The following is a 20025-nucleotide window of genomic DNA, read 5'->3' as shown; positions in this document are numbered from 1 at the left end:
CATGGTGTATTTTCACTCAAAACTGCATGTACAGTGTAGTCTTGTGACATAAACTGGAAACTGAGCCAGACGCTTCCTGGTCTCTTAGTCATTACATCAGGGTTTAAAGCTGAACGAGGCATCTGTGGGGGTTTTCAGGAGAGCTGGTACTCAGCTGAAGCCTTGTATTCTCCAAGGCTGTGGTTGCAGAGATGCTCTGAAGATGTCTGTGGTGTTCAGCAGTGGTGGGATTGGCTGGTGACGGACATGCTCATGTGATTGTCCAAGATTTGGATGGCCCCTGAAACCATTACACACTGCTCACTGGGGGCAACAGCTTTTAAGAGACAAATCTCACTTTAAATATATTTCATTTGGCTGAGGGCTGGGACCATCAAATGCCAAGAAATTGCCATGTGAGGCTTGTGTTTGGTCATATCTGCTGTAATTGAAAGTGCTCATAGAGAGTTCTTTGTCCTCAGCAGCTGAACACATCCTGCACATTTGAGAAGGGTGTCAGACAGTAACACTGTCTCCAGCTGCAAGCATGAAATGTGAACTGAGAGATCAAATCTGCTTTATGCTCCTGAGCAGGACTTGTTCTTTAATGGAGCAACAGATTTCTACCCATCCATTAAAATGTGGCTGGGCTGTTCTGCCACTTCCAAAGCTTGTGCACTTTCCTGATCACTGGCAGTTTACTCTTTTTGTTGTTCTTTTACAACGAAAATGGAGTTGCTTTTCATTTTTCTCATAGAAAAGGGACTCTTTTTTTGTTCCAAAATCAGAAACAGGTTCTTAAAGACTAAAAAAAGTGGTAAAAGGTTACAAAAGAGCAAGAGGTGCTTAGTGCTGTACAATTCTATTGTACATCTGCTGCAAGGCTATAGTTACTTTTTATGTTGAGGCAGAACTAAGCTGAGTAATACCAGCCATCCCAGCAGGGGTTAATGGCAGGCAGAGGCCAAAGTATATATCTTTTACAAGTCTGTTATCATAGTCATCCTCAATGAACTCTGGTTGTGTTGACAGAGGAAGGGGAGCCTGGATCAGAGAAAGGCTGTGAAATGCTGCATTTTCAGAACAGGCAGTGGGGAAGATGACTGGGTCTTCACTGTGCCTTTGAGTTCTGTGGCTTCCTTGTTAATGACAAAATACACACATAATTTGAGTTTTATAATATACAGTGGGATGAAATCCTTCTCCTCATAGTAATGAGGTCTCATGGTAAGCCAGGGCTTGATCCCAGTTTGCTCCTGCAGAAGCAGTTGCACCTCTCAGTGAGGAGGAGCAGCAGTACCCATCCCTGTGTGTGCAGGGCTCTAGGGCTGTTACCTGCTCTGTGAACAGCATCTCACCTCTTGCTGGTTTCTTCCGTAGGCAGGGCTGGGGACGACCTGGCCCCTATTCTCCGAAGCTGCTCCGATTCAGAGATGAAGGTAATGGTGGTGCTGGGAGGGGAGTGGCAGATGGTGCAGTGCCTGTGCTGAGCACTGGGGCTGTTCTGGAGCAGGATCTTTGCACTGTCTGTGGGCACTGCAGAAGGCACGTGCCATGTGCAGCTCTGGCTGTGCCAGGACACGTTTCAGCAGCAGGCAGGCAGAAATCAAATCCCCGTGGCTGGGATTAATGAGGTGATGCTGCCACAAGCTGAACAGACTTTTGTCAAGGGCATGTAGTGATAGGACAAGGGTTTATGGCTTTACATTGATAGAGGGCAGGTTTCGATTAGATAGAAGAAAGAAATTCTTCCCTGTGAGGGTGGTGAGGCCCTGGCACGGGTTTCCAGGGGAGCTGTGGCTGCCCCATCCCTGGGAGTGTCCAAGGGTTGGACGGGGCTGTTGGAAGGTGTCCGTTCCCATGGGAGAGGGCTGTGGAATGGGCTAAAGTCCAACCCAACCCACTCTATAATTCTGTGATTTATGATGCAAATTATGTAAAATGAGAGTCATAGGATTGTTTGGCAGACAGCTGAATTGTTGTCTGGGTTGGGCTTTATTTTTGTCTAGTAAATCTGTGTGGCTTACTTGAGCAGACAGAGCGAGACTTGTGATCAGCTGAGGATGTGCCATACAGTCCCTGTGCTGGGGATGACAAGGATTCTACATCTCTATTTGTTGTTAGTATTACAGGCAGGAGTTATTTAATCTATACGCATCTGCCTTGTAATTTGACTTTAGGGAAGACAATTTCAAATGGCAGTCATTGTTTGTCACTAGCTTTGAAGTTGTGGCATGTCACTTGCATTGAATTCTGCACATATTTTTTAGCTTGGGAGACTTAAAGGGCTGAGGCAAAAATATTGGCCAGTTTAAAGGAGGAATGTGTGTCACAAGGGAGGAGATTGTTTAAAGGCATTGCCATTTTTCTCTTTGTTACTTCAGTTATCGTTGTGTCTGATAGGAAAAATCTGAATGGATTTAGGGGAATGACAGCAGCTTTGTAGTTTTACTTCCAGAGTGGCAGAACTTAGCTTGTGTTGGAGAACACTTGATGGTTCTCTTTTTTTAGAGTTGTGGGGCTAATCTAATATTGAGTAAATGCATTAACAGTTTCATTTCAGTGGGTAATTTATTTCTAAATGCTTCACTGTGTTAGAATGAAAATTCCAGTTGTTGTGAGGTGCTTTCAATGAATGCAACCTCCTGCTCACTTTATTTTTGAAAACTACCACCTTATACTAGAGTTTTGCAGAGCAGGGTAGTGGTATCTCTGTGTCCAGAAATTCAGCTTATGGCAGCAGCAGTGTGTTAGCATGCAAATTAATACACCTATGCTGATATTTTAAAAAGTGGTGCTTTTTTTGATTCTGAAGGTCTGTATCTCACCAATTCTGGCCATAGTACTGCCTTTACTTGTTCTTATTCTTAGCTGGAAGTAAATGATGATCTGATGGAACTCCAGGAGTCATGCAGTGTTACTTGGAAAGGAGCTCTGGAGGTCATCTTGTCCAGCCTCCTGCTGGACCCAGGACTGTGGCCAGCACTAAAACAGGTCAGCTGTGATTTTTTTCCAGACAGGTGATGAAAACCTCCAAGGACAGAAATTTCACAGCCTCTATGGTCAGCCTGGTCTGGTCCTGCATTACCCTACCAGTGGCACTTCTTTTTCTGATACCTTTCCTGGGCCTTCCAAGACTGTCACTGTTGCTGCTTGTTATGTCATGTAGCATCATGGAGAAGAGTTTGCCTCCACTATCTTGGTAAATACCCTTTGAGTACTTTTAGGCAAATATTAGATCATTCAGATTAGCTGTCCTTGCAATGCCTGGTTCCTGAAGTGGCACAGAGGAAAGGAAGAGATGCATCTGATGACCATTGTGACAGTCTCACTGTCTGCTTAAGACTTCAGGCTTCATATATCTTCTCTACTTGCAGGTATTTTCCACCCAATTGTTTGAATGTTGGTGATTTGTTTTTCAGTGTTACTTGCCTAGGACAGATGGATTTATTGATTTTATGGTACAGGTGGACATGTGTAGTCCAAGATATTAATGAAAGCAAGTCATACATACACTGGGTGGTTTTCGTATTTAAAATACCTTCTCTGGACTGTAATAAAAAGATTATTTCTGGCACTAAAAGTGCTTTTCTGTTTTCTCCGTGGCTACTAGCCAGCCATCTGCCTGGGCTGTCCAGGTCAGAGCATAGGCAGCAGTGGGTGAGGGGGACTTGAATTTTCTTGCAGTTCATTTTGAAGACAAGCTCTGCTAGCAGTGTTTTAGCAAGCTGTCAAGAATTTTCCCAAGCATGTGGCTTGAGGGCACCTGTATAGTCAGAGGCTGCTAACTATATGTAAATGGATAAAATATTTAGTGGAGTGAAAAGCCTTTGCTTATAGATGCAGACAGACGTGCAGTATCAAGGCAGATGACTCAGTCCTGTTGATCTTTGTTGCTATCTCTGCATTAAAGTGAACTTCCTTTTTAAGCAGTAGCTTATGTCTAATTTAGGGCTGTGTCTCATCTTGCTGATGGTGAATTGTTTCCTCCCTCCTGTGGGGCACAGCCATGTTCCTACCAGGTCTGTGGCAGAAATACACTGGAAATACACATTGAGAGCAGCTAAATCTCCCTTGTGGCTCTATTATTGTCCTAACCATATAGCACTCCTGGTATGTGAAAATGTGCTGACCTTTCTTCTTTTAAGTTGGGTTTTATCCAGCAAAAGAACAGCAGCAGGATTTAAAATCACTGGTGAGATTATTCTGCAAGTGTAGCTTAATGGCTTGATTGCAGCCCTAACCTGGAAAGGTAACTGCTAGTGACAGATGAGAAGCTGTCTTCCACATATCATCTTGTCAGCTCTCATTGTTCTGACTTTGGCAGGAAAAATGCTGTTTACTTGAATACTTTGAAGATGGTTGAAAGATGACTTTAGACATGGTTGAAATGTGATTTTTTAAAAATTAATAACTGTCCGCTTTTCAATTCCTCTCACCCAAATATCTCAGCATTACTTGCTAATAAGAAATAATTATCTCTCAATTTTAAGTGACACAAATGCTATTGTTTACACAAAATGTGAGAATCTTGTAAGACGTGGGGCATATGCTTGGAGGGATAATGCATGAGGATCAGTTCTGCCTTCTCAGGGAGCCAAGCCTTGCAGAGGAAGATGACAGATACATGTGTTTGTATACAGACTCTAGAGCTGGCTGTGTTTGCTTATCATTTGTCATGAATACAGAGACTCGCAGCACAGAACACTGGTTCAGCATAAGCTGGAACATATGGTCCTCTCCAGCAGATGTGACACAAATTCCAGCATTCACTGGATCTTTCAGGCTGATGACCAGCAAGAGGATTCATCCTGGTAAGATGGAATATTCTTGAAGCTTTCCTGTGGACTGCTGCTCCATTTAGGATTTTTCCTTGGATAGGGCAGAAAAAGTATGGCCTGGTTTTCAGCTTGTATTGCTGGCAGTTCACGGCTGCTGAAGCATGGACTCATGCTACCTGGACTCATCTGATACATTGCTTGGACGTGATGTTGCAAACTCCTGGGATAAAAATACTTACATGAAGCTATTGCTTTGGAGTAAGCTGATAGTTCATTCTTTCTTTCCAACTGACTCATCATTCTCCACAAACTTGGTATTCAAACATAAATAATTCACCAGACCCAGTGGTGAAAGCCCTATATGTTGTTTTCTTTGACTTTCCAACTAACAAGAAAATTCATGGTTATATTCTTCCCTCTTTTTACTTCCCCGTGCTTACCAAAATACACGTGATACTGCTACAGCCTTTGCTTTTACATGATGCGTTATGACACCCTCCATGTGTCACCTAGAACCGACCTGTAGTGAGTTAGGAATAATCAGCAGAACTCTTAACACATTTGTCTTTCTGATTTATTAAAAAAACCTCAAAAAAACTAATCCCCAACAGCCTAATTATCCCAGCCAAGAGAAACTAATAGAACAAATTACACACATGATCTGCATGTGTTATGAAAACTGCATAAAACCAAGAGAAGTTTGCAGAGATTTCCTAGAGAATATTCATCCACATTGTAAAACCAGTGATAATTTTTCCTGCATCTGGCAAATATTATGCCATACTCTGCTCTTACTCAATGCTCACCCTGTTCATCTTAGGCAACACTCTCATTCCTGAGTTCTCTCACATACCAAGATATTAATCTGCTTCTCATACAAACAGTCAGTGAGCTGAAATTGCTGCAGCACACCAGCATGGACTTGATTCAGTATCTGGTTTTGTTTCCTTTATTTTGTTTGTTGTTAAGGAGGAAGAATCTAAAGTGCATCAAAGTCCATTTGGTGTTTGGAGATTCACTCATGCCCTTACTTAGCACCTCTGTGTTTAGATTTGCATGCTCTGAGGTTTTAGAAGTCACAGCCACTACCCATCTGTATTTGCCTTAAATCAAACAACTTCTTAAATGAACTTTAGGTGTTTCATTTTTCTTTGCATTTTTGGACATAAGTTGGGTCTGATTTTCCTTGGGCTTTGCTTTCTTTGGCTTCTAAAATAATTTTATAAGGTGTTGCTTACTTGAATCACATGGCCATTGGCAAGTCCAGCTGTGCCCCTTGCCCAGCAATGCCTTTCTTCAGGGAACTACACACACAATCAAAATCTGCTCCAAAGGTAATAAATTGCATGTGGAAGCATTATCATGACAATTGACTGTCATTATTGATGGGTTGGTGGCAGTATCTGTGCAAATACATATCAGTGTGTGCTTCTTTACCCTACAGCTCTGCTGACTCAAGGAGTGGGTGATGTGCCTTTCACTCAGAGCCTGCTCACAGAGGTAAGTGCTGCTGTGGCCTGAGCCATGTTTGGGGTGGACTCCACTGCACCTGGAGAGCTGACAGGGGCCAGGTGGTGGTTGGAACACGCTGCAGTTGGAGCCATTTACATTTAGGAGGGCTGGCAAGACCCTTTTACTGGCCCCATCTTCAGGTCTGCTGGGTGCTCTCCACTCTTGTAGCAAGCAGAGAGCACACCAGTGTATTTATGTCTGTCCTGGACTCGAAGCCTTCCAGCCCTTCCTGGTGAGCTGGTGACAAAGGGTGAGTTTGCACTACTGAGCAGGCGCTGGGCTTCGCTGGAGCAGAGGAGAGGTGGTTCCATGGTGTCCCAATGACCTGCAAGCATGACTGGAGGCCAGGAGAGGACAGCCTGTCTGCCTCTGGGCTTCCACATAGCGGGCCACTGTCTGTTCAGTATGTTTTGAGCTGGATGCCTTGCCTTTTGCTGATGGATAAGGACGGGCACTAAAACTAAGTTATGCCCATTTCTACTCCCTGTCTTTGATCAATGGAGAGGCTGTAAATGGACTTGTTGCCTGGCTGTTTTGAGACATACCTATTTTTTGTAATATTCATCTACTTGGGGAACTAAATCAAGAGAAATAAATTCAGTGAAGCAATCATCATGAATAATTCATTGTTCTCTAATGTAATGATATTTAAAATATATTTATTTGGCGTATAATTCATAAACCTGTCAAAAAATTGATCTAGAAAGAGGGTTTATTATTTATTCCAGAGCTAAAGGCTAAAGTGCTGAAATTGTGTGAACTGAAATCTTTTAGCAAGATCAGATAAAGCCCTTAGTATTTCATACTTCTTAAATGACTAAAAATATTCCCACAGAGATGAGCTGTTGAAGCTGTGCTCCCTCAGAGCACATCCCAGAAAAGCTGTAACCAGAGCACAAGGTGTGAGCATTTCAAGTGTGTAACTTCCAATATCAAAGTGCTCTCAGAGAGAGCTTGAAATTCGTGCAGCCTGAGGCAGCTCTCCCCAAGCCTCTGTCATCTGTCATGCTGTGGCAGGAGGCAGAGCAGAGAGATGGAGGGAAAAACACATTAATATGAGGACAGTGTTGTGTCATTTAAAGAGATGCAATCTGTGCGGAAGCTTGGTTTTGGGTAGCTTCAGTTCTTTGTTTTTCAGTCCACACCTTTCATTCTTTGTCCACCACGGATATCCCTTTTCTGTGCTGCTCTCGGGATCAGAAAATTATTGCAGGGGTGGCTGGCCATCTGTGCTCTGCAGCACCACAGCCACAGTCCCTAAAGAGGGATCTGCAATGGGCTCAAGTCTCTGCTGCTCCACACTTTCTTTAACATTTGTGTCCTCCTTCAGTTGCAAGCATGTTTTTCTCCACTCAGCTATAAAGATCCTGTGGGCACTGGTGACCCTCTGGCTAGGGAAGGGGCTGGTTCTGGGCACTGCAACATGAATCCAATCCTGGTGAGATGTTTGTAAAGCCCTCAGTGAGGGATTCATTCCCTTGCATGGGTAGGACCTCAGCCAGGTGATGGATGTGTCTGTTCACACATGTGAAATGCTGAAATGGGGAAAGTGAACCTTTTACATTCACTATTCTGCTCCCCTGTTTGTAGGTACCACTTTAGGGATAGCAAAGGAACAGAAGACAGAATGTGTTCTGGAAGTAAAGAAATAACATTCAAACATGAACCAGCTTCTTGTAAAGGCAGTTTGTTCTTGACCTCAGTCTCCCTTAGCAGAGCCTGGGCCATTCCTGTTGTTCCAGTGGGTATAATTTGCATTTGTATCTATGTGAGAAACTTGTATTTTATAGTTCCAGGGAGTAAATATGATGCCTTCTGTATCATAAATTTAAAAAAAAAATTAAATTGAATTAGGTAGAACATGAAAGGTGCTCCCACCTCTGTTCAAGTGGTTGACACTGTAATAATGAAACCTATGACACCATATGTAAAAATAGCTGTTATTAAATGAGCTCATCTGAATGGCCTTAAAGATAGGAATACGCTGCCCTTGCTGCCTTGCAAATAAAGTAATTGTGTTGCTTTGCATCGATCTGTGCAAAGTTTAATCTTAGTTAAAGAGACACAGCCTGAGAAACCACTGTGGAGAGATGCTGGGAAGAGATCAAATTTAGCTCTCCTGGTGAGATTTCAGTCTCCATCACTGTACTGCTCATCCCCTCACAGGGCAGCCAAGCAGGTAAAGAATTTACTTTGAACCAGGAAGATTACATGACTGGGGCTGATTTTTAGCCATGATTTCAACAACTCCATGTGCAGACATCTAGACCAGGCACTGTGCTGGAAGCTTTTAATGTCAACTGCTGCTGAGCAGTGCTTGCAGCATCCCCCCAGCATCTTTCCACCCAAATTAGGTGGGCCAGAGCAGTGCCCAGGACACTGCCCTCTGTGGGCTGGTGTCACTGGGGTGGTGTTTCCTGATGGAGATAATCCAGTTGGGGATTGCTGCCAGGCTCCATGTGTGGGTTTGGTGTGAAATCTCCCTGAGCCCAAGGACCTCTGCTCCTATGCCTCTGGGAATGCAGTGAGAAGCAGTGCTGGCTTGGGTCCTTTGATAGTTTGGGGTTGCCTTGTTTTCTCTGCAGGTCACTTTCCTTTTAAGCCATTAGCTTTCCCCCTCTGTGTCCTTGGCAGGATGAGGTGAGGGTCCAGGCCAGGCCTTCCTAGAGCTGCCACTGCCCTCCAGCCCTGCAGAACAGGTGCTGTGAGCCAGAGCATCCGCTTTTCCCACTCTAATTGCCGAGTGCTGATAAGCCAGTTTCCCCAGACAGATCCTCCCTCACTCAGGTTTCCTCCCACGCTGTATTTTCCCTCCTTTTCCCTGGGTGGGTGATCCAGGTCAGGCTCATCAGGAGAGTGTCAGCTGAGCCAGGATCATCTCATTATCTGGGGCTGTAAGCCAACAACAGAGCTTGTTCCCTGTTGCGTGCTTTGCTTTGATCCTGCGAGCTGTATCTCATCACTTTGTGCCTAAACTTCAACTTTGTAGCTTGCTGCTGCAGGGTATTTGTCAGGCACAAAACCCCTTCTCTAATTTCATGGCAAGCTTAGGGGTGCATAAACCCAAAGCAGAAAGGCCCAGTAATGACAGTGACTGGAGGGGACGGTGGCAACTGCTGCTGCTTTGCTGCTCTTTGAAAGCCACCAGTGACACTGACACAGCCCTGCTGAAACCAGCACAGAGCTGTGGGACAAGACTGGTGTCTCTTCTCCAGCTCCCTTGTCCTGGTCGTGAAAAACAGAAATGGCACAACCCCCAACTGGTATAATGAAACTGCTACAATCCTCATTTAAAATACTGTGCTTTAATCAGTAAATTAGGACTCAGCTATGTGATCACTTTTTATTAGTTAAGCACGTTATGGTGCAAATACACATTTCAATGACTTACCATTGATTAAGCTAAACTGTTTCAGTCAGTGGCTAAATTCGCATTTGAACACACTCAAATGCATCCAAGTTTAATTAGGTCTGTATTAAACTGGTTTTTGTTAAACTGTTTTAACACAAGCACATGCAAGGTTTGGCTCCATGTGATGCTTCTTAAACCTGGGGATTCTACAGTGGAGATCCTCAGACCCACAACATCTGCTGAGCCCTGGGGGTGGCAGGGAAAGGGAAGGGCTGAGGAGGCTCCCGCATGGAAGGTGACACACTGGGGCCTTGGCACTAGCACAGCGTGACCTCCTCTGCTGCCCTGGGACAGTTAGCAGGGCTTGCTGGCTGCAGTGTTTAGATACAGCACTGGAAGCTGTGACTGCAGTCATTCAAATGTGGATTACATCAAAAACTGAACTTAAAGAGCAAGTGCAAGACTTAGTCTTGACCTGGAGAGTTTTCATGTTTCCATTTTCAATGTAAGAAACATTCCCCATCTCTGCTGATAACCCTGGTGTATGATGGTTGCTTCCTTTTCATGATGCTGTAGTTGGAATTCTTCACATGAGCCACTTCAGCTTCATGGAGACCATGGGACAGCAAAGTCCCAGACTCACAGCTCGTCACACAGAACTCAGTGTGCAGTGGCACTGATGCAGATGGGCTGGGGGTTTCATTCCTGGTTCATTGCTTAGCTGAAAATACATAGGCATGTCTTCCTGATTGCCAGGTAATGGGCAAGTATAAATAAATGCCCTGCTCAAACAAGTTTCTATGCAAAAAAATAATCCTTGGGGGTTTTCAAATGATATGGGATAAACTGGGAGTGAACCAGCTGATGCTAGTACTGATCAGCAGCATAGAGCCAAGATATTGTTTTTGATAAGGACAGGATTGGACAAGATATTGTTGTATGAATTACTCAGGAAGCCATCCTACAGAAAGGAAATCCTGTATTGAGCTGCATGTGGTTTACAGCAACCCAGTCTGCTTGCAGGCTCTCAGATTAAGAAGTAATACACCCTGCTGATAGTTAGTGAGCAAACAGACTGGCAGAGGTGCCAAGCACATACACCCTCTCCTGTTTTCCCATCCCCTGCTGCTGTGTCTGGCAGAGATCTATTAGTCCACAATCAAAAAATGGATTTATGTCTGTCTGATGCTGTTGGTTTGTACTGTAGTTAATAGTATCCCATAAAATCTGGAAGTCAGAGGAATAGCAAGCAAAGGATATTTATTTTGATCATGGCATCTCCTTGGCTGGACCGGCCAGTGGGCTGTGGTAGATATGTGCTGGTAGCTTTGCTTTCAGAGGAAATAATTAGAAAAGTAATTGCTGAGACGTGAAGCCAAGTGACCAACCATTCAGACTTACATTGTTTTGCAATCAGTCATTGTACTTTCCTGCTATAGACTGTTTAATAGTGCATTATGAGAAGATGGAGGTATAACCCATTTGCTGTAGAAAAGCAGCTGTACACTACTGGTGCAGGAAGGGATCCCCAGAGACTTCCTCCTGTACCTGCAGTGGACTGTGCAGCTTGGGTTCAGCAGGGCAGATACCAGCCTGGGATAGCTGGGAGGAAATCTCAGGCTTGTGTCTCAGGTAGATCATAAAAGCATCAGTCAAATCAGTCAAATATCATCACCTGTTCGTGCCTTCTGTCTCCTCAGGTGGTGTGCTCTGCCTGAGTCTCTGACAGTGGCTGGTGTGCTGGAGCATGAACAGATCAGTCACACAGATGTATGAAATACTGCCAGCTGTGGAGAAACTTTAATGGATACTCTAACCCACTGCTTTCTTTTCTCTCTGCAAATCCCCCCAGGGCTATCATGAGCTATTTTTAGCTCAACTTGTTTAAGAATAACATTATTCCTTATTTAGTGAGCAGGATATCCTGTATATGGGACATTCTGGAGTGAGTGTTTAGATAACATTTAAACAATGGGTGATTTAAACAATGGTAGTAAAAATTGATGTTATGAATTTTCTCTGGTCACAATTTTGAGGTCATGTTTATTACTGTACAACCTATTCTTTTTCTTGAGTACACAATTGCTATTAAAAACTTCATAAATCTCAGCACCTCTGGGACGTCTCCCACCTGTGACATACTCAGCATTTTTCCCAGAGACTCATCCTGTGCTCAGGGAGTCATGAAGCAGCCAAGGTCCCAGAAAACCAGCCACTGGCCATCTTTCATCAGCTCAAGGCTCTACAGATTTCATCTTGCCTCTGGCTGAGGAGGAGAGAAAGGACTAATTTAATTTAAACAGCAGTGGTAAAAACCAGTGCTGTGGATGCATTCTGGTTCTGATGCTAAGGTCATATAATTAGCATTCAATCTGTTACTCTGCAGCCTGAGAGAGTGTCCCCCAGCACCAGCTGGGCGTGTAAAGCACGTGCTGAGCCTGTGATTACACTGCCAGGCCTGGTGTGGCTGGTCACAGCTCTTGGCCAGCTGGCCCCGGGGCTGTGCCACTGCCTGGGGTGGCATCTGCCTTTCCTGCAGCCCGTGGGGCCCACGGCTGGCTGGGAAGCTGCAGCACTGCCCTGTGCACAAGTCCCACGGGGATAACTGCTGTGCTGGTAAGCTCAGGGTGCCCGTGGGCAGCAGGCATGGAGGGCTGTGCCAGCTCCTGCAGTTGCAGCTGTCTGTCTCCTGAGCGTGGCTGTGCAGCTAATCAAATCAACCCTGCGTGAAAAGAGAGTGCAGCCTGTCTTGAAAAATCAGTGTGCCTGAAGCAAGGCCCAAAGGCATGTGAAACATGCTGGGCTTGAGGGTGAAAAAACAACACAGGCTAGTAAAAATTGAATGTATGAGCCAAGGGTTCACAGAGGTCAACAATATTTTCCAATAAAACATCTTGAAGGATCCATTTAATACCAGGACAGCTGTGTTATTTAAACAGTTTGGAGTTTTGGGGGTGCAGGACAAAGTAAAGTGATGGGTCACAGGCAATAAGGAGAACAATGAATGGTTTTGTCCCCTCACTCAGCCTTGTGAAGAAATATAGGAAAACATGAAACAAGGAGTGGGAAAGAAAGATGCTTTTCATTTCCTGGGTTTTCTTTGCAAGATATGGCTGTTGTGGGATGATATTTCTGAGTAGCAAGGCTATGGACTTAGCTGGCTGGAGCTGTCAGAAAACATGCTTTTGGTTGTAGGACATGGAATATTTTGCTGGCTGAGATGTTGCCTGCTGTTTCTTGCCTTTACATCTGCTTTATTTTTAATTTTAAAAATCCCCAATCTCCTGATTGTAACTCCAAGAGTCAGAGTTGGAGTGATTAGGACTTCTCTTTGTATCTCTCAAGAGTACTCTTGACGCTCACCCTAGTTTGGTTACCCATGAATTAATTCAGGCTGCTTGACCTTGGTTACCTAGTTTGCCTTTGTGTGCAGCATCTTGGCTATGCAACATATGCTACTTCCTGTCAGGTATGATTTTTATGTACCTAAAGTTGTATTTTGTTTCATACAAACACAGATATACAATCAAATATTTGTATGGCATATCTCTTGGTTCTCTGATCCATTCCTTATTACAGCATTTGCAGCTTGCTGGGTTCAGTCTGTTGTGTTCAAGCACTGCTTTTCACTTATGTGGAGCCACCCATGGCACTGTGCAGATGCAGCAGCAGGAACTTTATCACCCGAAATTAAACTGAGCTGAATGCTTACAAAGATGGTCCTTAAACTTCAGCAAACAGCTTCAAAACTCTGTAAATATTTATTAAGCAAACAGGAGTTGAGGATGATAACCCTGTCCCCATCAATATTTGAGGCAGTTTAAGATACTCCCAGCAAACTATGTGTTTAAAAATCTCAAGTATCTGCGTAGATTTAACCTCTGGAGTTATTTCATCTCTTAATTTGTTAATAATTTGGGCATAAGGTAAAAAACCCAAGGCTTTTGAATGATTCTGTGACTGCAGGCAGCTGTAAGTACGGCAGCAGCCCATACCCACCCTGGTGCACTGGCACTGATGGTTTTGCTGCTCCTTTGGCACCGAGACCCTCAGGCAGAGTTGGGAAGGGCCTGCAGTGGGCCAGGCTTCTAACACTTAAATTTGAGGAAAAGCGTGCAACGTGGAGCTTGTGACACAACACCGCCGTCCCCTCATGTGGGGGCACAGAAACTCGCGACTTCACAGCAGAGCACGCCGCAGGGCGCTGCTGCAGGGAGCGGGGCACGGAACCCGGCTCTCGCTCGCCTTCGGGCCGGCACGGCAGGGCTGCGGGAAGGCGGGAAAGGGGGAGACCGGGAAAGGGGGAGACCGGGAAAGGGGCAGAACGGGAAAGCGGCAGAACGGGAAAGGGGCAGACCGGGAAAGCGGCAGAACGGGAAAGGGGCAGAACGGGAAAGGGGCAGAACGGGAAAGGGGCAGAACGGGAAAGCGGCTGATCGGGAAAGGGGCAGATCGGGAAAGGGGCAGATCGGGAAAGGGGCAGATCGGGAAAGCGGCAGAACGGGAAAGCGGCAGAACGGGAAAGCGGCAGATCGGGAAAGCGGCAGAACGGGAAAGCGGCAGATCGGGAAAGCGGCAGATCGGGAAAGCGGCAGAACGGGGAAGCGGCAGAACGGGGAAGCAGCTGATCGGGAAAGCGGCTGATCGCGGCATCGGGAAACCGCGACCTCGCGGGCGGCGCCGCTCCCCGCCCCGGGCCGGCCCCCGTCGGACAACGCCCCCGGCCCTCGGGCCGCCGCCCGCGGCATTTCCTCTGAGCTCAGCCGGCGGCTGACGCGGGGCCGCGTCCCTCGGAAGAGGAAGCCGGCAGCGGAGCGGCGCGGAGCGGCGGCCGGGCAGGCAGGGGCGCGGCGGGGCGAGGGGCAGCGGCGCGGCCCGCGCTGGGGGCGGCCGGGGCGGCGGAGGAGGGGGCCGGCGGGGGCGGGCGCTCCCCGCCCGCGGGGCTGGGCGGCGGCGGCTCCCCCCGCGGCCCGAGCCCCCGCCGCGCCCTGCCCGTGTCCCCGCTCCGCGTGCGGCGCTTGTGGCCGCTGCTGACCGCGCTCTGCACCGCGCTCCTCTGCCTCTTCCAGGCGCTGCGCGGCAGCGCGGCCGGCGAGGGCGCGGGGGGCCCGGAGGACGCGGCGGCGGAGGCGGCGGGCTCCGGGGTGCCGCTGCTGAAGGGCTCGGCGCTGCTGCTGCTCGGCTGCCTGCTCGCCCGCTGCTGCGGCGCGGCGGGCGGCGGCGCCGGGCGCGGCGGGGCGCGGGGCGCGGCGGGGGCGCGGCGCGGGGCCCTGGAGCGGTTCCACGCGCGGCAGCTGCGGGTGTCGCCGCACGTGCTGGGGCACAGCAAGGCGCACGTGGGGCGGGTGGTGGCCGAGCTGGTGCGCGCCGCCAAGGCGCAGGGGCTGCAGCCCGGCCCGCTGGCTCTCAGCCTGCGCGGGGACTTCGTGCGCATCGGCAGCGCCTACGAGCAGCACAAGGTGCGCAGCCCCGACTGCTTCGACATCCTGGTGCCCCTGCGGCTGCCGCCGCACCTGGAGCCCCAGCCGCGCTGTGCTGACGGGCCGGGGCCGTGCGGCGCCTTCGTCTGCGGCCTGCGGGCGAGGGACGGCTGGACACGACGCTGCCGGCCCTTTGCCGAGGGCTTCTGCGTGGAGCTGCAGGGCCGCAGCCACCTCTCCTCGGGGCTGGTGCTGCGCTGGTTCCAGGGCCATCTGCAGCGCTGCCTGGGAGCCGTGCGGTACCGGCTGCAGGAGCGGTGCCGCGTCAGCCTCTCGGCGTGCCCCGGGCAGCCGCCCACGCTGCACATCCTGCCCCGCTCCGACTACGTCTGCTGCCACATCTCCATGGCCGTGCGCCTCATCCCGGCCGTGCCCCTGGGCGACGCGCTCTACCTCACGGCCCTGCCGGCCGAGGGCCCGCTCGGCCCGCGGGCCCCCGAGGCGCTCTGGGGCCTGAACGCCTCGCGGCAGGAGCAGCGGCTGCTGGGCTGGCTGAAGGAGCAGGCCCCGGCCGCCTCCTGCCACCTCAAGTGCCTGCAGATCCTCAAGGGCCTGCGGGACCTCCGCAGGCACGGCCTGGAGGAGCCCTTCTGCTCCCAGTGGGGCCGAGTGCTCTCCTCCTACATCCTGAAGACGGCCCTCTTCTCCCTGCTGCTGCAGGGGCCCTTGGAGGCCTGGGACGAGCAGTTCCTGGTGGAGCGGCTGGAGGACCTGGTGCTGTACCTCAGGGACTGCCTGCGCAAGCAGGTGCTGATGGATTTCTTCCTGGGCAACGCCGGCGTGCCCGAGGCCGTGGCACTGCCCCGGTTCCTCAAGGAAGCAGCCCCCGTGAACTTGCTGTCTGCCTTCGACGGGCCCACGCTGGACCTCGTGGCCTTCCAGCTGATCAGCACGTGGATCCAGGCGCCGCACATCATCAGGATGTACAGCAGCCCCCGGTACTGGCGCCCAGTGCCCGCCCCGTGCCGCCACATGGCCGAGGCCAAGCGGGAGCCGCAGGGAGAGTGAGCCGGTGGCACCCCGGGACAGCGCACACTCCCGGCTCGCTGGTGCTACGAGAGCCTGCATCTGCCTGAGCACGGTGGGACTGATGAAACGTGATTCTGTGCTTCTGTTCCTGACGGAGAAGAGCAAGCCGAGACTTATTGAAACCGATTCTCATTCTCGTTGGTTGTACATGGGAAAATTGTGACATTTCTGGGGAAATGCCTTAGTCCGCAAGTGCTGTCTTCGGTCGACAGTTTGCAAACTAAAAGGCTCAAACTGACATTTTTAGAAATCCATGTTAGCTTCTTGTCTTAGTGGCAAAATAGAGCTTTTTCTGAGATTTTATGATGTAAAATCCATGTGGGATTTAAAAATTTTCCAAGTGCAAACAACACCTCCCACCCCAATCTATCAGTGTACCAAGATGTTCTTCAAATGTGATAAGCACTAGAGCATAGGTGTGGATCACAATTTGAAATGCTCAATGCCACACTTTAAATTTCCTGGGTAATCGAGCACATTGTGCTAAATGGAAGTGTAACGCATGTTAATGTAAACTTGAGGGAAGAAGTGAAACTGCTCCGATAACAAGATGAAGAATCTAGTTTCACATTTGTGTTCAAGGTGAAGGTTATATTGAAGGATTGAAGTGCAGATAGAATGGAACAAATAGCACTTTATTTTCACAAAGGCCTTATTTTTTTTTATAATTGGCTGCACTAAGTTTTGCTCTTGAGGAGGCATTAGTGTTTTGTTAAAGGAGTGGTGTTTGAATTATCCCAAGGAAAACCTTTTAAAGAAATACTCTGAGGTTCATTTGTTTGTGGGTTCTAGTTGAGGTTTATTATTTGTTTCCTGTAGTCAAGTGTTATTTCCTTAGAATATGCTTTACCTCAAGGACCAACAACAAAATAAGAAATTCTGTATTATATTTTCGAACAAAGCTTAAACCAGTCCAAATCTCAGTGCCATAAGTTGACTCTGGCACCCTCCTGCTCCCTGGTAGGAGTTTGGTGAGATTTTTGGATGACTGCCTAACCAGTTGTCTTGATTGTGTCAGTGTTTGAACCAAATAACCTTGATGGGATTTTCTAGTGCAGTAGTATAGCAAATTGTTATTTTGTTATGGGGAGAAGAAATTAAAATATTTCAGGGTACTTCAGAATTATTTAGCACTGATTTGTGGTACAGTAGCAGTCTTGGGCTACAGATTCTGGTGCCCTCTGAGTATCAGGCAGATAATTGCCACTTTTTGGTTATGTCCCAGTTGCTGGAATAACCTGGTGAGTTGTGGAGCCTAGTTTAAAAGTGTCCTTAGCTACTACTGCAGGTGTGCCAGGGTGTCATAAAATTCAGAAATTCAAACCCTTGCTTTTTTTGGTCACCTGATCGAGTATTTGATGTATTAAGTCCCAAAATGTGTTGCCAAATTGCTGGTGCTCAGGAAGCTAAGCATGTGCCTTATTACCTGCAGTGCTGTGTCCTGAGTGAGCACTCTCAAATTGTGAAGGACCAAGTGTAACTTGTGGGAAGCTTTAGGATAACCTCAAGTAACTAACCTGCTCTTCCTCTCTCCCTGATGTATTGGTGTGCCTTACTCACAGTTCTGTGCATCAGAGCATGAAACAAACATTCTCAAAATCTATGAAGCTTTATACAAATCTATTTTTCTAAATGGAAACACTCCCTAGGCAGATGTTTGCCTACTTCTGTCCATTTCTTTAACTGCTCTTGCAGTCATATTTTCAGGTAATTATGGCATAGGTCACACCCACAAGCTGGGTTATTTTTGTATTCAAAGCCCTGTGTTTTTTTCTACAAATACAAATAGTGTATTTATAGGTAGTATTGATCAAATGTTCTTTGCACATGGTATTTAAGACTAAGTCAGCTACATTCTGGGTTGTTGGGGTTTTTTTTTTGTAGTAGACCATGATATGTACTATTTTTGCAGGCTTGTATTTCGTGGTATTTAAAATAAGATGTAGTTCTGCAATCAAAGCCATTGAGTTTTTTTGCCCAAAGAAGAACTAGATGGCCAGCCCAGGGTGTTGTGGCTGCCTGAACTCTTGACATGAAAATCCTTGAGCTGTTAATTTTGGCATCTTGATCACTTTAGTCAGCTGTCTGTTTATATCACTGCCTCCCTGTCTAAAAAGGGATATTTTCTCTGGAAAGGGGTGTGCATTTGTTTAGTATTGCCACAATACATGGAAATCTGTAATGGACTTGGTAAGGGCTTCCTGACTAAAATGTAGTAAGGTCAGGAGAAGAGTTGCATTGGAAAATACATGACAAGAGATGGTGGAGAATGTAAATTGTTTAGAAGATGAAAGTTGGGCTGAGGGGTGAGTGACAATGATGGTAAACTCTCAGTGAAGATGCAAACAAGCCAAAGGACATGGGGTAAAATTGGAGAACTGTTGAAAGCAAGTGGATTTGGAGTGTAGGGTAAAGAGATTTAAGTGGGTTTTGTTTTGATTTCCAGTATTTCCAAAGCAGTTGAGTCCATCAAGGTAAAAAGTGAGGCAAACCCTCAGTTCATTAGCTATGAAAGTAGATCTTCAGTGTAAGTTTTTGCTCAGCAAGGCATGTTTTGAGTTCATGATGGAGAAAATGCATGTGTTTGCTTTCACCTTAATCTTGGGTGAGCCTTCTTGAAGTGAGGGGACATCCTGTTATGGGGCAGTGTGTGTGCTCCTGGGGGCTCGGGTGTACAACTGAGATATTAAATGTTTTCTCCTTACCTGCTCTAAAGCATGCATTCATGAATAGGATTGATGAAAGAGCTGATAGAAGTTGGGTTTCTGTTACAGCATTCATCTTATTCCACAGAGACATGGCAGCACTGGGGCCTGCTGTGTGCTGGAGCTGTTGCAGGGCCTTATCTCCAGGGACGTGTACAGAGAGCTTGGCCCATATGAGTAATCCTGTGTCCCTTTTGCCTTCTTCCTCCTCTCCCAGCCCATGGATACACAGCAAGGTTATGCATACCTGTTTGCTAAGGCTGCAGCTATTAAAATGTACCATGGATTCAGTAGGGTTGCCTGTGTGTGTGTAAACAGAAACACAAACACAGAAAAAAGGGCATGTTACCTAGCACTAACACGGGCTCTTGGTTCTCTTACCTGCAACCTAATTTTGCAAAGATTGTGCAAATGAAGTTGTTTTTATTGAACGTTGATTGGGAAGAAGAGTCACACCTGCTAGAGAATAAGTTAATTTACAGTACCAAAACTCATATATGTAATTTCATTTTGTATTGAAAACTGCTCTCTATTTCTCAAAGGCATTATATTTTATCTGACCAAATATCTTGCAAACATTCCTCTTTTGATTTTGAATCTCTGCAGAGTAATGTAAATTTTAAGTATCTCTTTGTAATGGACATTGCTGGTACAACTATTTTCTGCTGGTTAATCATAAGACCAAAGATGAAACTGAAGTGTTCAGCTGCTATTGTTTTGGATTTTTTTATGTGTTTATAGGCTCAAAGTGTCAGCCCATTTTAATGAAACGTTTATAAATTCATTTTCTATTTAATTCCAAAGTACATTTGCACTTTTATTGTTTCCATAAAAAGTTAGTGGTTTTGTTTGAATATTTCACTGTAATAATAAACAACTGTTTCAAAGCATCTGTGCCTCAAGATTTAAATTCCTTGTTGCCTTTTTTTCACTAATAGCTACCTGCAGCCACAGAACTGTAATTGGCAGGTTTATGTGTTCTTTAGGAGGAGACTACTAAAGTAGCAAAAGCATGGAAAAGCAGGAAGTTCCATGCCCTGGGAGCTGTACAGAGGGATGTGGAGGAGAGCCAGAAGAGAGCGGAGCACGGCTGGCACTGTCTGTGGTGGTGCTGACTTCTGAAATGGAGCACCTTGGGGTTTGTGGTTGCCTTGCTCAGGGTTGTTGTTTCCTTGGCTCCAGTGTTG

At 47.0% G+C, this 20025-nt stretch overlaps 1 protein-coding gene across 1 annotated transcript; it reads left to right on the top strand.

The window, feature by feature from the left end:
• Positions 1-13777: 13777 nt before the first annotated feature.
• Positions 13778-19728, top strand: ITPRIPL2 (ITPRIP like 2). The gene is made up of 2 exons (XM_021539859.3): positions 13778-14330; positions 14422-19728. Exons 1-2 carry the CDS (start codon positions 13778-13780, stop codon positions 16110-16112), a joined length of 2244 nt encoding a protein of 747 aa, XP_021395534.2. The 3' UTR covers positions 16113-19728.
• Positions 19729-20025: the final 297 nt, after the last annotated feature.

This window comes from Lonchura striata, chromosome 16 (assembly GCF_046129695.1).
Source record: "Lonchura striata isolate bLonStr1 chromosome 16, bLonStr1.mat, whole genome shotgun sequence".
Classification (NCBI taxonomy): Eukaryota; Metazoa; Chordata; class Aves; order Passeriformes; family Estrildidae; genus Lonchura; species Lonchura striata.
The sequence above is the reverse complement of the archived record's forward strand: the minus strand, read 5'-3'. Positions and strand labels throughout refer to the sequence as shown.